The sequence below is a fragment of the Heloderma suspectum genome, chromosome W (genome assembly GCF_057233095.1).
Source record: "Heloderma suspectum isolate Gila_16-S chromosome W, 16-S_ref, whole genome shotgun sequence".
Lineage (NCBI taxonomy): Eukaryota > Metazoa > Chordata > Lepidosauria > Squamata > Helodermatidae > Heloderma > Heloderma suspectum.
Window position 1 is genome coordinate 59,324,108 of NC_139475.1, and position 17,128 is coordinate 59,341,235.

At 46.0% G+C, this 17,128-nt stretch overlaps 1 protein-coding gene across 1 annotated transcript in view; it reads left to right on the forward strand.

Annotated features, from left to right (window-relative positions):
- Positions 1-17,128, forward strand: part of LOC146334064 (receptor-type tyrosine-protein phosphatase S-like) — a 256,868-nt gene that overhangs the window by 38,510 nt on the left and 201,230 nt on the right. The window contains 2 exon segments of the mRNA XM_084824914.1: positions 2,064-2,081; positions 14,119-14,229. Of these exon segments, the coding sequence (XP_084681040.1) occupies positions 2,064-2,081; positions 14,119-14,229 (129 nt within the window).

Below are 17,128 nucleotides of genomic sequence, written 5' to 3' on the forward strand. Positions count from 1 at the left end.
CCGGGCTACTTTCAACCTTGAAGATGAAGGCTTTGAGACTATTCCCAGTGGGAGGGGCATCAGGGATAATGCCAGATTTCATTCCAGCCAGTGCCATCCTAGGGACTGACCATACCTCTGGGCATGTGCAGAGTGGCTTTCTGTCACTCTGAGCAAAACATTGCCAATATACAGGCTCTGGGTTAGCAAGGGAACATCAGAAGCTGCCTTAAATTAAGGCAGACTATTTTTCCATCTAGGATTATTTACACTTGCAGTGGCTGTCCAAGGGCTAAGACAGAAAAGAGTTCTTCCCATCACTTGCTTCTTATACCTGATACTTCTAACTGAAGAAAACGAAGATTGGCTCTGAACCATGGCCTTTCCCAGGGCTGGCGTCAAGGGCAGGCATGGTCAGGCACCTGCTGAGGGCCCACTCCCCAGCAGGGCCCCTTTGACCAGAGCCCCCTGGACTTCTTCCTCCTCTTCACTGTTGCCACCTGCTTGTTGTCCTGCCTCTTGCCCTGGCCCAGACAACGGAGGTGGTGAGGAGGAGGAGCAGGAGATGACACAGCCTCCTTGCTCACGGGCTCTCTGCCTATCCAGAGAGCAAGTGGTAGCAATGATGAGGAAGAGGAGGAGGAGCAAGAGCAGCCGGTGACAATGGCGGTGAGGAGGTAGTGAGGGAGGGGGCCCATGGAGGGGGTCTTGTGAAGGGCCTTTAAAAAACTGGCCTTTCCCCATGCCATTATGGATGTAATGTCACATAAGGCCATATCCCCATGCAGCTGCCTGGTGGGTTATGCGGAGTACTCCTTTGCAGGTTCCCCACGAATCGTGCAAGTCCTTGCCCTCAAAAGCCTTAAAACTCCCATAACCCCCATCATTTGCACACACACTGTCCTTCCCTAAAAATAAAGTCTGATTTCATGTCTCATGGTTCTGAACATAGGCTAATTTTAAATAGTGACTTGCCTTGTACAGAGTCAGAGCCTCAGTGCCTCTTGCTCAGGATGGTCTGTGCCAGAGGTGGGCCCAGAAAGGTGGGTGTGGTGTTGGGTGCACACACACACACCACCCTCCTGCAGATGGCTGGGATGGGGACCAGTGAAAGCATCCCCACCCCCATTGCAGTGATGATGCTGAAGATCGCTTTAGCTCCCTTCCTCCCTGCCCCATCACAGCTGTCTTATTGGGAAAGAAGACTCGCCTCGCACGCACACTCTCCCAGCACTCTCAATTCTGCTGGGCAATTGGGCCCACATGCCTGGTTTCCCAGCAGAATCTGAGAACAGGGTATGCAGGGAAGACTCCCCTCACATGAGCCTTGTGTTGCAGGGGTCAAAGGCACTTGCAGTGGGCCGTACAGATGGCCTCTGAGGGCTGTTTGTGACCCATGGGCTGAACATTGCCCACCTTTGGTCTACGCTGACTGGCAGTGTTTCTCCAGTGTTACAGATAAGGGTCTTTACCTGCCCTACCTGGAGATGCCAGGGAGCAAACATGTGCTCTACCACTGAGCTATGCTCCTTCCCCATTCACTCCAGAATATGGGAACTTATCCTTTCTGGACTGGCTAATGGCATCCATGGTTTACTATTATTACACTTATATCCCACCTTTTTTCCTCTTGCAAGGAACCTAAGGCAGCTTACATAGTCTTCCTCTCCATTTTATCCTCACAACCCTGTGCGGCAGGTTAGGCTGAGAGCTGGACTGGCCCAAACTCACCCAGTGAGCTTCAAGGCTGAGTGGGGACTAGAACCCAGATCTCCCAAGTCCCAGTCAACACTCTAACTGCTACGCCACAGTGGCTCTTTTTTGGCCGGCTTCCTGACTGATCAGAGTGAACAGGAATATTGACCACAAAGGCACCATGTTCACTCATCCTTTTCCTGGCTTAAATAAGGTCCTGAAGCAGCAGCGTTACAGCACCTCCAGCCAGGAATAATCTTCCTTCTCTTTTTGGTTCCTTTCCCCCATTGGCGAGTCCTAAAATCTACCAGGTTTTTTTTCCACTTGTTTTTCACTCCTGTTCTTTTGTGTTTTTTTGTTTTTACTTTTCCTTTTTGTTTTCCTGACAGAAGGTACTCCAATCCAAGGTAAGAGAACTCTGCACACAGACATGCATACACATGCACATACTTTCCCCCTTCCAAAATTCTGTATTTCGACTCTTGATTATAACCAGTTCTCTTTCCGTGTAGTTCTGTGATTTTTAATCTGAAGCTTTGTCAACATTTCCCTCTTGTTCTGTCGCCTGTGTCTCTTCTCTCCCCACCTCACATTTATTTTCTTCCTTCAATTCTGTTTTTAATTTCAGTACATGTATAATTCTTCTTTATTCTCCTTTCTTCTTCTGTTGCACAAAATGCTAGTTTCACCCCCTGGAGGCTAGTCCAATTTGCCCCGAAGAGGAGAGTCAACTGGATCAAAGAGGAGAGTTGGCTGGGTCCAACTGGATTTTATTGTTTGCAAACAGTTCGACAGAGGAGCTCACGCTCAAAGCAGAGTCGACCCTGGGCAACCTCCGCGCTACAGTTTTATCACTTAGCTTGCATTCCTCAGCCAGCGTGTTACTTTTGATTGGTTGCCAGCGGTTTGCTTGGCAACCTTATCTTAGGGTTACTGTCTGCTCATTCCAGGCATGCGCAGCTCTTACAATACTTGTTGTTGTTGTTCAGTCGTTCAGTCGTGTCCGACTCTTCGTGACCCCATGGACCATAGCACGCCAGGCCTTCCTGTCCTGCGCTCTCTCCCGGAGCGTGCTCAAGTTCATATTCATTGCATCCGTGATGCTATCTAGCCATCTCATCCTCTGCCGTCCCCTTCTCCTTTGGCCTTCAGTCTTTCCCAGCATCAGGGTCTTTTCCAGGGAGTTTTCTCTTCGCATTAGGTGGCCAAAATATTGGAGCTTCAGCTTCATTATCTGTCCTTCCAATGAGCACTCAGGGTTGATTTCCTTTAGGATGGACTGATTGGACCTCCTTGCAGTCCAGGGGACTCGTAAGAGTCTTCTCCAGCACCACAGTTCGAAGGCATCAATTCTTCGGCGCTCAGCCTTCCTTATAGTCCAGCTCTCACAGCCATACGTTACTACTGGGAAAACCATAGCTTTGATTAGACGGACCTTTGTCAGCAAGGTGATGTCTCTGCTTCTTACTATGCTGTCTAGGTTGGCCATAGCTTTCCTCCCAAGGAGCAAGCGTCTTTTAATTTCATGGCTACAGTCACCGTCTGCGGTGATCTTGGAGCCCAAGAAAGTAAAATCTGTCACTGCTTCCATTTCTTCCCCTTCTATATGCCAGGAAGTGATAGGGCCAGATGACATGATCTTAGTTTTTTTAATGTTGAGTTTCAAACCAGCTTTTGCACTCTCCTCTTTCACCCTCAACAAGAGGCTCTTGAGATCCTCTTCGCTTTCTGCCATTAGGGTGGTATCGTCTGCATATCGGAGGTTGTTGATAATTCTCTCGGCAATCTTAATTCCAACCTCTGATTCATCCAACCCGGCATTTCTCATGTTGTACTCTGCATATAAGTTAAATAAGCAGGGTGACAATATGCAGCCTTGTCGTACTCCTTTCCCAATTTTGAACCAATCGGTTGTTCCATGTCTGGTTCTTACTGTTGCTTCTTGACCCTCGTACAGGTTTCTCAGGAGACAGGTAAGGTGGTCTGGTACTCCCATCACTTTAAGAATTTGCCACAGTTTGTTGTGATCCACACAATCAAAGGCTTTAGCGTAGTCAATGAAGCAGAAATAGACGTTTTTCTGGAATTCTCTTGCTTTCTCCATGATGCAGCGAATGTTGGCGATTTGATCTCTAGTTCCTCTGCCTCTTCGAAACCCAGCTTGTACTTCCGGTAGTTCTCGGTTTGCATACTGCTGAAGCCTAGCTTGTAGGATTTTGAGCATCACCTTGCTGGCATGTGAAATGAGCACAATTGTGCGGTAGTTTGAACACTCTTTGGCGTTGCCCTTCTTTGGAATTGGAATGTAAACTGACCTTTTCCAGTCTTGTGGCCACTGTTGAGTGTTCCAGATTTGTTGGCATATTGAATGCAGCACTTTAACAGCATCATCTTTTAGGATTTTAAATAGCTCGGCTGGAATACTGTCATCTCCGCTAGCTTTGTTGTTACTAATGCTTCCTAAGGCCCACTTGACTTCACTCTCTAGGATGTCCGGCTCAAGTTCAGTGACCGCACTATCATGGCTATCAGGGACATTCAGATCTTTCCTGGATAGTTCTTCTGTGTATTCTTTCCACCTCTTCTTAATCTCATCTGCTTCTGTTAGGTCCCTGCCTTCTTTGTCCTTTATCATGCCCGTCTTTGCACAAAACGTTCCCTTGAGATCTCCAATTTTCTTGAAGAGATCTCTAGTCTTTCCCATTCTGTTGTTTTCCTCGATTTCTTTGCATTGTTCATTTAAGAAGGCCTTCTTGTCTCTCCTTGCTATTCTCTGGAACTCTGCATTCAGTTGGGTATATCTTCCCCTTTCTCCCTTGCTTTTCGCTTCCCTTCTTTCCTCAGCTACTTGTAAAGCCTCATCAGACAACCACTTGGCTTTCTTGCATTTCTTTTTCTTTGGGACGGATTTCGTTGCTGCCTCCTGAACAATGTTACGGACCTCCATCCATAGTTCCTCAGGCACTCTGTCTATCAGGTCTAATCCCTGAAATCTATTCCTCACCTCCACTGTATATTCATCAGGGATATGATTTAGGTCATACCTGAACGGTTTAGTGGTTTTCCCGACGTTCTTCAATTTCAGCCGAAATTTTGCAAGAAGCAGCTCATGATCTGAGCCACAGTCAGCTCCAGGTCTTGTTTTGACTGACTGTATGGAGCTTCTCCATCTTTGGCTGCAAAGGACATAATCAATCTGATTTCGATATTGACCATCTGGTGACGTCCATGTGTAGAGTCGCCTCTTGTGCTGTTGGAAAAGCGTGTTTGCTATGATCAGCGTGTTCTCTTGGCAAAACTCTATTAGCTTTTGTCCTGCTTCATTTTGTACACCAAGGCCATGCCTGCCTGTTATCCCGGTGATTTCTTGACTTCCTACTTTAGCATTCCAATCCCCTATGATGAAGAGGACATCTTTTTTTGGTGTTAGTTCTAGAAGGTGTTGTAGGTCTTCATAGAACCGATCAACCTCAGCTTCTTCGGCCTCAGTGGTTGGGGCATAGACTTGAATTACTGTGATGTTGAATGGTTTGCCTTGGATTCGTACTGAGATCATTCTATCATTTTTAAGATTGTACCCCAGTACTGCTTTTCCCACCCTTTTGTTGACTATGAGTGCTACTCCATTTCTTCTAAGGGATTCTTGCCCACAATAGTAGATATGATGGTCACCTGAATTAAATTCGCCCATGCCTGTCCATTTTAGTTCGCTGATTCCCAAGATGTTGATGTTCAATCTTGCCATCTCATGTTTGACCACCTCCAGCTTACCTTGATTCATTGATCTGACATTCCATGTTCCTAAACAATATTGTTCTTTACAGCATCGGATTTTCTTTTCACCGCCAGACACATCCACAACTGAGTGTCCTTTCGGGTTTGGCCCAGCCGCTTCACTCTTTCTGGCGCTACTTGGAAATACCCTCTGCTCTTCCCCAGTAGCATATTGGACACCTTCCGACCTGAGGGGCTCATCTTCCGGCGTCATATCTTTTAGCCTTGTGATACGTTCCATGGGGTTTTCTTGGCAAGAATACTGGAGTGGGTTGCCATTTCCTTCTCCAGTGGACCACATTTGGCAGAACTCTCTGCCATGACCTGTCCGTCTTGGGTGGCCCTGCACGGCATAGCTGATGGCTTCACTGAGTTACGCAAGCCCCTTCGCCACAACAAGGCAGTGATCCATGAAGGGGTCTTACAATACTACGTGCTGCTTAAGACACATACAATGGCTTTTAGGTTACATTTTTACTATAATTCCCCCCTCAAAAGGCTTTTCTCAAATTTATACTCTCTTTGGTCCAGCGGTGGACTACGCACTTAAAGGCACAAACTATTATCGCTGTGGCATTGACGGTTTTCTCTAAACAGCAAGTGAGGCCTGGGACGCCCTTGTTCTAGCTACTAGAATGTTGACAACAAAAACACTTTTTTTTTGAACTTTTGGAACTCAGTTTTGTTCCGTTCATCAGGAACCCTTGAAACGAGAGCACCCTCTTTCTGCAGAGCTACTTGAGTCCTTTCAGGGGTTCATTATTCCAACGGTGACCTTCAGGTGGGTCAGCTTCCGGTGTGACCCTCTCTGGTGCAGGTGATGCCTTTATTCAGTGTGATGAATCCACTTCTTTTCTTTGGCGACTTTCATAGCAATGGGAGTGGTAAGTAGGATCTGAAACAGACCCTTCTGCTCCTTGGTAGGTGGTTCATCTTTTTAGGACTGGATTAGCACCCAATCGCTGGGATTGAGATTATGCACTGGAGCATCTAAAGGCCAGGATTGGTGCGGTGTCGCAAACCTGTGAAAACAAAACAGACTGCAAAGCAGTAACATAACCTTGAATCTTAAAACTTTTACTTTTAAATTCACATTTAAGCTATCAGCCATAGGTAATATCCAAGGTGGGTGTTTATAGAACGTTTAAAAGGTGTCAATTTAATACTTCCCTTGGGGGTGCACCGTACTCAAGTCAAGGTGATTGGCAAGGCCTGTGGCCTTTCAACTTAATCTTTAAAGAAATTCTAGTGAGCGTTGTCTTTAAGGTGCGGTTCATCTTCTCAACTTGACTTGTAGATTGAGGTTTCCAAGGGGGGTGTAGCTTCTAGTTAGTTTGTTATGCCTGGGCCACTATTTGCGTCACTTGTCCAACAAAATGGGGCCCCTGATTTGATTCACTCTCTTTAGGTAACAAGAGCTTAGGGATTACTTTTTAACAGGATCTTGGCTACTGTCTGTGCGGTGCAGTCAATTGCTTTTATCATTACTAGCAGGTACCGATAGCCATGAGTCTGGGGCAACTCTGAAAAGTCAATTTGAAATCTCTGAAAAGGATAGTAAGCGCATGGGCGACTTCTCATTTGAGCTGGGGGCTCAAGCATCTTTGAATCATTTTTGAGGCACAAAGGGCAGTCAGCCACTGCTCTCAGGTCTTGGTCCAACCTGAAGGAGGTGCTATCTGCCTCGGGCGCACTCAAAATTGGGGTGTTAAAGGGGGATGATCCCTTTATTAGCTAACCATAACTTTTGAACTTCTCAGTGAGCGGCTTCAAGCCTGCACAGGTGGCTTTCTTCAGAGGATACTGCCTCACGCACACAGGGCTCTCCCTTTTTAAAGAAGATTTTAACTGGTGTTATGCATTTGCTTGGGCAGGGGTTCTGTCTGCCCACACACATGGATCAACTTTCTCTAAAATCTCAGTCCCTTTGGCCTCTGACACAATCTCAACTGCTTGAAGGGCCATCTGATAATTTGAGCCCTGCATTATTGGCAGCTGTACTACAATCTGATTATCACGGAAGAAGATTTTAGCTTGCAGTTTTGTTAACAAGTCCCGCCCCAAGAGGGCAACCAGGTATGCAGATGAAACTACAAAGGCATGTTCCGGTATGATATTTCTAGTCTTCGTGAGGAGGGGCTTACACACGGGCAATTTAGGTTTTTTTTTTTTCTTTAATTCCTTTTACAGTTACATGCTTTCCACTTTCTCTTGCCGGGGGGGCTTACAGGGATCATAGAAAATGTGGCTCCAGTATCTACTAGGGCCTCACAGTCCTTGCCACCAACCCTTACTTTTACCTTGGGATTCTCCCGAGCGTTTGTTCGTAGGGTGGTGGCCCTTCAGCTAGACTCCCCCCCAGCCCCGGAGGACCCTGCCCGCGTTTGGCAGCCTTCAGGGTGAGTCTCTTTTCTCTTCTCTTTCAACTATGGACAATCTTTCTTCCAATGTCTCTTCTCTCGGCAATATGCACATTTATTGAGCCCCGGTTGGCCCTCTCCTTTTCTGCCCCCCCCCTCCCTCCCTCCCTCTGGTCTCTTCTGAGCTCTCCAGCCGCGGTTTATATCTCCGCCCATGGTGGCTGCCAGCATTGCCTTTTCCTTTTTCCAGGAATGGCACTTTTTTATGTGCTCTCATGTGCACCATAGCTCTAAAAACTTCATGATCTGGGGTCTGATAAGGCTAAAGCAGGCGGTGATATTAAGGCTTGCTCCAATTTAAGAAAAACCTTTTTTATTTTAATTGTCCACTTCTAGTAATGGGTAATATTCTTGTTAAATTAATTGTTAATATTCTAGTGGGTAATATTCTTGTTAAAGCTTCATACGGGGGCTTTGCCCCTTTTTATGGCTACTATAGCCTCCCTCTTGTAACAGGCACACTTATCTTTTGGTTTGCCTGTTCTGCAGATCATGTTTCAAATTCTCTGTGCCATGCACCAGTTTTAACTCTGTCTTCTCTGCAAGTTAGGCTGTTTGCCATTGCTTCGACAGAGACTCGCTTGCTTAGATCTTCTTACTAATCTCAACGACACACATTTGGGATAAGCTTTCTTTCTTTTTTTTAAAGCCTTTTTGTCTGCTACTTTCTTCTGCCTTCTTTTATACCTTTTTCATATCATTAAAATCTAACACCATGACTGGAAAACATTTGTTTTGTATCGTAGGGCATGGTGGAGCAGATCTAACCATTATACAGCTCCTCTGACTGCATGGTCAGGGCCCATCAAGATCAAGGGAAGGGCATTCTCCTACATGCAAAGAGTTCCAAGCCACCATTTTTGCATCAGCAACTCCACACTGCATGAGTTTTGGCAGACTGTCAGGTTTGCCTCTGAGCAAATGGAACGTCAGAACAGTTCAGATTTTGAGAAAGAGCTGGGACACATGGGGCAGGAACTTTCTCAGGCTTCAGAAACACAGCTGGGCTTAGAGGTATCACAGGAGAGTGGGGGGCTCTTTCCCTTTCACCTCTTAAGTTAAGAGAATTTGCTGCCCCCCTTTTAAAGGGAAACTAACTTTCGTAGTTTCTCTTTGAACTTTTTGAAGGCTGTTTCCTTTGTAGTCTGTGAATCTCTAGAAATTTGTGTCTGTATGCTTCATTAGGGTAAATGAAATCAAAGCCTTGGAAATCATAGAATCATAGAATAGTAGGGTTGGAAGGGGCTTACAAGGCCATCGAGTCCAACCCCCTGCTCACTGCAGGAATCCAAATCAGAGCATCCCTGGCAGATGGCTGTCCAGCCTCATCTTGAACGCCTCCAGTGTGGGAGAGCCCACCACCTCCCTAGGTAATGGGTTCCATTGTCATATTGCTCTAACAGTCAGGACGTTTCTCCTGATGTTCAGCCGGAATCCAGCTTCCTGTCACTTGAGCCTATTATTCCGTGTCCTGCACTCTGGGATGATCGAGAAGAGATCCTGGCCTTCCTCTCTGGGACAACCTTTCAAGTACTTGAAGAGTGCTATCAGATCTCCCCTCAGTCTTCTCTTCTCAAGGCTAAATATACCCAGTTCTTTCAGTCAAATGCAGCTTTTTATCTGAGTGTTGAAATCACAAATCAAACTGTACACTGAGCTGATCACAAACACACACACAATCTATAACAACGGGAGTTTAAGGCTATGACAAGCCTCACAGTACTTTTTATGGCAAGTCTTTAACTGTCTAAAGTTCCAGTCCATGTGCAGAGTGCGTCTAACAAAGAAGGCTTTGGGCCATAAAGAAGGGATGTTTTTAACAAAAGCTCTGTGTCTCTTCATCAGTTCGAATGGGGAAGGTGTAACCTTACACCTCTTCTAGATTCCTCCACAGGTAAGAACAGAGCAGTGCTGCTCAGCTTTCCAGCTGTGATGCTTTTCTTGTTTTTTTGCAAATCTCACTCTTTTGTCAGGTCCTCACAGACACCTTCCAGCCTCTCTGCTTGCTAAGGCTAAACCAGCCAGGGCGAAGGGGGGTTAGGCAAGTCCCCCTTGGCTCTGCTCTGAGCAGGCTGACAGAGATAAGCTCACACAGACCCTGATTTAAGTTTTAAGAACTTGCTCTGTCTTTGTTTCTTGATCTTGCCACAGTCTTTAAGTCGTCAAACAAATCTCTTTCTTCAGAAGTTGCAACTTTTTTAACTGCTTTTGCTTCTTCTAACAAACTTGGATACGGTGGCAGACAAACTGTCTCTGGAGGGCCCCCTCCCTCCCCCAACAACTTCTCCCAACCTAACAGACCGAATCAGACCGGGGGAGCTCAGGGCACCTTGGGCAGGGTCTCCCAGTCTTCAAGCTCCTTCCGTGGGGCTTGAATCGGGGAGAACAGGGGCTTTGGGCTTCACCTCGGAGCATACCATCATGACTTTACAATACTGAACTTTATATTCAACCTTTTCTCTCCTTCAATGGATTTTGGTCGGCACTTATCCAAATGCTGATAACCTCACTTTCCCTGAGGCAAATCTATCTCACTACTTGATTCAGACACCACCCGGGGTCTCTTGCCCCTGTGGTCCTTTGCCAGTAACATATTTACACATTTACACTTCTGTAACTAAGGGGGATAATTCCAACTAATTCCAAATGCTGGCCAGTCCAGTTGGCAAAAGAAGGTCAATTTACCCTTGGCCATCTTAATTCTAAAATCTCTTTTGAACTTCCTAAAGTTCCTGAGCGTGCATCCCAGTGGGGTTGCGGAGTTTTCTTAACAGGAGCTACCCAACCCCATTGTGCCTACCTCTGTTTGAAACCATACACGGAGCCTGACAAACCTCCGACACTTACACGGAGTCTGACAAACCTCAGACTTTTACACAGAGTCTGACAAACCTCAGACGCTCCGAAGGCAACTCAAACAGAAAGACAGAAGGGAAATCAAGTACTTACTCTGCCCAGCACCCTAGTGCCGTCTCTTCAGACCCGTTCAGCCTGGTTGACTCAATCAATGGAGTCCACGCCTTTAACCTCCTGGGTGTCCCGACCCCCGTTCTCTGGTGCCGTGGCAGACCTCAAAGGCGGTCCGGCGCGCCCCACAGGCACCTTCGCCGGTTCTGTCGTTTGACCCCAGGGTGGTCCAAGGGACTCCTGGCTGCTCGCCAAATTGTTGCACAAAATGCTAGTGTCGCCCCCTGGAGGCTAGTCCAATTTGCCCCAAAGAGGAGAGTCAACTTCAGGCCGGGTCCAGCTCGATTTTATTGTTTGCAAACAGTTCGACAGAGGAGCTCACGCTCAAAAGCAGAGTCGACCCTGGGCAACCCCCGCGCTACACTTTTATCACCTCAGCTTGCATTCCTCAGCCAGCGTGTCACTTTGATTGGTTGCTAGCAGTTTGCTTGGCAACCTTATCTTAGGGTTACTGTCTGCTCATTCCAGGCATGCGCAGCTCTTACAATACTACGTGCTGCTTAAGACACATACAATGGCTTTTAGGTTACATTTTTACTACACTTCCTGGATGAACTTGGGCCACCATCCCTCTGGGACCAGGTGGGATGAAGACTTCCCAAGTCCCCTATACATTTGCAGTTTATGATGTGGGTATAAAAGCTAAGCTCTTTGAGGCCACAAAGGGCTGAAGTACATCTCTAGTGCTCTGTGTGTTTATTCCACCCACCCCCCAAAAATAATAATCTTAACTTCTTCATGTTTAATGAAGCTGGTGAGGTTTGATTTGACCATAAACTGTAGTCCAGAACTCACAAAGTAGGAAATTTGAATGAAATCACATTTGTATTTTCTGGTGAAAAAAAGAAGACAAAGAAAAAGGGTTGGTGAATGCTATAAGAGTGTAAGAAAAGCTCTGCAGAATCAGACCAAAGGTTCATTTAGTCCAGTGGCCCCTTTCCCACAATGGCCTACACGATGCCCCAATGGAAGCCCACAAGAAGGTCACAAAAGGAACAGCTCTCCCATGTTCCTTGTCCACAGCATTTAGTAATCTGAGGAAAACCACCCTTGTGCATAGAGGTTCCATTTTGCTTTCAGAATAAACCTCCATAAGATGACTCATGTTCTCCAGGAACTGGAATTCATAGTGTAGGGATGTATGAGACATTCATTTCAGTTCATTTTGATCAGGATTTACCCAGTTTGTACCTTCTGGGCTGAACACAGACTCGAATGCCATCGACATTCAAAGTCTGTGCACTTTCTGAGCTTGCAGGTGATTCACAGACCCCAAAAATTTGTTTGACAGCATGTGTACATTTGGAAAATGTGCATGAAAAAACGTGTACTTCTGGAAAATGCACACAAACACGCTTTTAACTCTGCGAGAAGAATGCATACATTTCAAAAATGTATGCCATTGATACTTACACTTGGGAAAATACGTCCGAAAATATGCACACATTTCCATGCAAAAACAAAGACTGCCATCTGATATGGACATGAGATGGAACGAGCTTCAAGGTGGAATTTGGGGAACTTCAACAAACTCGAGTTTTGCTTGTACGCACATACCTAGTAGAGTGTCTCTGAATATGGAGGTCTCATGTCGAGTAGCCATTGATGAACTTCATCCGGCTTCAAAAGCCGAGTGTAGTCAAACGCGTACCCTGGATTTTAGGAAAGCTGATTTTAATAAACTCAGAACAATGATCAGTAAGGTCCCATGGCAAGCGACGCTAAGGAGAAAAGGAGTCCAAGATGGGTGGGAGCTTTTAAAAATGGGAATTCTCAAGGCACAATCACAAACAATTCCAACAAGAAGAAAAGGTGGAAGACAACAGAAGAAGCCCATGTGGCTTCACAAAAAGCTTAGGGATGACCTGAAAACAAAAAAGGACACATATAGGAAGTGGAAAGAAGGCCAAGCAACAAAGGAAGAGTACAGGCAGGTAGCACAGAATTGCAGGGATGGCGTCAGGAAGGCTGAAGCTGAGAACGAGCTGAGGTTAGCGAGGGAGGCTAAAAACAACAAAAAGGCGTTCTTCAGCTACGTGCATAGTAAAAGGCAGAGGAAAGAAATGGTGGTTCAGCTATTAAATAAGGATGGCAAAACGATAACAGAGGACAAAGAAAAGGCAGAGGTGCTCAATTCCTACTTTGGCTCAGTCTTCTCCCAAAAGACGCATCCAGAATGATCTGTCAGTTTTTTTGCAGCACCTAAATTTTGCAAATAGAATTTTTAACTTGGAGGGATCTTGTGGGCAAGGAAAGGCCATTTTAGATTTTTGAAACTGCAGGTTGCCTATTAATATGCAGGTATGCATTTTCATAGATGTCAAACTGTAGCTTATTGAGATGTGCATGAACATTCCCCAATCCCCACTCCACCTACGGTGCGGCCATGAGGAGGAAGGAAACATTGCTGCTTCCATTTTCAACTATAGTTGTGTACAAACCAGGGCCATTTGTGGTTAGCTTTGATGATGGCTTGCCCAAACAAGCCAACTTCAAACTGTGGTTATCTATCCTGGCTTGTTTGGATAAACCATAGTTAACACTAACTGTAGTTCTCGTTTCTGACTTAAGAACAAACTGTAAAGTGTAGGTGTTGCTAAAAATTTGATCTGTTATTCTGGAATAAATGTGTGACATTCAGCCAACTTTACCTCACTGCAGCCCCCTCTCCTCCCTCCTACATCACATATCCTCAGGCTCCGTTGCTACCTCAAATCTCCAGGAGCCAAAGCCCTCTCTATCCCATATTGTCTTAGGGTTACATGCAAACCAGGCTGATGTCTGCAAGTGCTTTATAGGTCTTACCCGTATCCAGTTGCTGTGTGAACAGGGACGCACGGAGGTTGCATTCCTATGCAGCACTACTAGTGAGGAAATACCATTGAATGCAGTAGGACTTACTTGTGAGTCAACATGCTTCAGGGATTGCATTCTGTGTCCCTTTGAGACAAGGAAACTGGGCACCCAATTGGTGCTGGAAGGAAACATGTTGTGATGGAGGAAGAAAGGAGAAGAGTTGGAGACAAATCTATGCCTGAGGAATTAGACCAGCCTACTCCAACCTGCAGCACTCCAGGCATTTTGGACTACAGCTTCAATCCTCCCCAGCCAGCATGGGCATTGTAGTCCAACACATCTGGAGGACCTCCAAGTTGAGGAAGGCTGAATTTAGAGTTATTCTTCCCCTTTGCTTGCCCTCTGTTCCGTGCCCCCAATCATTGAATTAATGTATTTCTTGGCATCTCCTCCTCCTTTTTCTTCTTCTTCTCTCCTCCCATTCTAGGTGGCCTTCAGATTGAAAGCAGCGAAGAGACCGACCAGGGGAAGTATGAGTGTGTGGCCAGCAACAGCGCCGAAGTACGCTACTCTTCACCCGCTATCCTATATGTGAGAAGTAGGGAGGGAGCGCCATGGCTCGCAAGAGTAGCAGATATGACCATCCCACGCACACACACACACAGACATATACATGTACCCTTGATGGTCTCTCTGTTGCCTCCCTGCTGCATTGTGGTTTTGTTGTCGTTTTTCCAAGACCCAGGAGGTTTGGGTTTGAAATAACTCCATCTTGGAAGGAAATGAAAAGGAAGGGATCCAGGGCATGGTCAGAGGTTGGGGTAACCCAGTGGTGTGAGAAACTATGCACTGAAGGAAAGAAGGGGCCACCTAATAAGTTGGGCCAAGGGATGTTCAAGGAGCAGTAGCCCCAGGGTAGATGCCATTACTCAGTATGCTTAGCTACTGATGTCCAATACTGACACATGCCCCTTTTCCACCACCTCCAGGTAAACCTACCTGGGCTCATGGGGCAACCAACAGAGGAGGAGCACCTGCTGGCAGGCACGATGCTGAGGGACCCTTCAATCCCAAAGCTCCCCCCTGCAATTCCCAGAAGTAGTAAATCTCTCTATAGAACCGGCCCAAACATGCAAGTCTTGGGCACTGAACCTCTTTGCCCTTTAATTCTAAATAACTGGGCTGATTTCCTTCCCCAACGGGCGTGGGAGTGGCAATAAATGGAAGTCATGTCTACAGTGCCATCTTTAGACTACTTGAATGTCCCTGGATCCCTGCCCTTGGAACTTTGGGGACTGAGGTTCAGCAAAGGGGGACTTCGGATGCAACAGAATTCCCATTTTGGTTCTGTGAATCTTCACCATGCAAACATTTCCGGGGCGGGGGGACAGCCCCAGTGACGTAAGCCAGTTCCTGAAAAACTGGTTTATGTTTGCACTGTGGATGAGTCTCTGGACCCCAGGCAAAGGGACATCACCAGCTGGGTTTGGGAGTGACACTCCCCCCCCCCCATTTCCAGTGATTTGGTCCCTCATTCAGTTCATGACCTGGCCCTCATTTTCTTCCCCAAAGACCAGAGGTGCATTATCCCCCCCCCCAGCTTTTCTCTAGTAAAGAAATATTTAATGAGAGCTGTACAGTCCTTCAGCAAAAGCAAATCAGGCATTGTAGGGGGGCGGGGAGTGTTCCCAACTGCAGCACCCCCTTAGAAAATAAGCCCTGATTTGGGTGAAATGGGTGTGTGTGTCCCCATGCACTCTCTGTTCCAAGGAGGAGGTTATAGGATTTTAAAATGCCGAATGGAAATTTATTCTCCTTACCCTTCCACCACCCAGTCCAATTTACAAAAGGACACTGTAGGCCACACCAAAGCTGATAGGATGGCCATGGATCACAAGCACATTATAGTTCTCGTAGTTTAACTAAATCCTGGGAATGCTTCGTAGCTCCATGTTGAAACTCCCCCAAAGGAGTGTAGAGTAGGTACATCATAGGAGAAAGGAAGTGTGATGTGCCAATACTGCTACATCAGTTCAAGCCACACTCCATGTCTCTGTAATGCTTTTTAGCATTTTAATTCACCGTGATTGTTGATTTTATTTTGTTTTTTGCCAGAAAGATCCCATGAGAAACCCATTGGTCATGGAAAGAGTAGAGGGCCAAGTTTGAACCTGTTAACCACCATCAGCCTAGCACCCCTGACTTATCAAGATGGGGAACACCAAGGGTTAGAGCAAAAGCATTTGCCCGGGAGGGCTAGCTCTGTTGAGTATGGTCAACGTAAGGCCTACCTAAGGGTGTTTGTAGTGATTATGTTTTGTGCACCCAAGCACAAAAATGGATGCCTATCACATCAGATATGAAAGGTGCATTTGTCTACAAATTGCTGTTTTCCCCCTTCAAAATATTCAGAAGTGGTAACCAGGAAAGGAACTGGAGAAAGGTGGAGGGCAAAGGAAGGGTTGTAATCCTTTGCATTTGTCCTGGCCAGTGTAATAATTCACTCACACCCCTTTAATTGGGAGTTTCCGTCCAAAGGCCGAAGGGTCTCTCAATGTTCTTGATCGCAAAACAGCAGGAGACCAATTTTGTGTTCCTTCCTATGAAGGACCAGGCTAATAATTTTTGAGTGTATGTCAGAATGTGCTTCCTCAATAAAAAGAGGAGGGGAAGGAGACGCCTTCCAGTTTCAATAGCTTACCACCCCACAAAATGTTCTGCATAACTAATGACTTGCTAAGCTGAATATACTCCACCAGGTGTTTGGCAGCCCTCCAGATGTTGGATAAACATCTTGTTTTCACTGCCTGTGACCATGGGGTTGTTGGCGTCCCTCACGTACCAATATGTGGCTGGTGCACTACATTCAACTTAATGGATCAGAAGTCATACCAGTCTGCTAGAGATAAAAAGCCAAATATCACCTTTCTGTCCTGTTTGGGGAACACACCCAATGAGTCTATTTTTGATTTTATTATTGAGCAGGTTGTTACATCCACACTAAATTTTTAAAGAAGTTATTTTTGTGGCTGTTCATGGTTGTGACCATATGGCAAAAATGAAATAAAAATATATATTGCTTCCATTATTCATGTCTGGCTGGACCTCTGGATCGGCAACCAGCAGTATGAAATCTTAAGGTCTGGTGTTGTGCCAGAAGAAATCTTTGCCATTATTTCTGTCCAATGGATAAAAATCTCTGGAGTTTTAAAGCAGAGTGCATATCATGCAAGACTCATGCAGGTTTGTTCTCCTTCCTGGGTCTTAACTTGAGTGAGAATTTTAGCCAGCCACAGTTTGGAACATCAAAACTGTTCCTTTTTCCTGGGAAGTTCTTTTCCAGTTTTTCCTGTGTGGTTGCTTATTTTGTGTAAATTATGTTTATTCTCTTCCCCCAAAACTGGAATAGTTTGCCCTACTCGGCCATAGAGAACAGTGGAAAAAGAGGTTTTCCTAAAAACTAGACAAATCTCTTGTTTTTCCTATGTAAATTAATG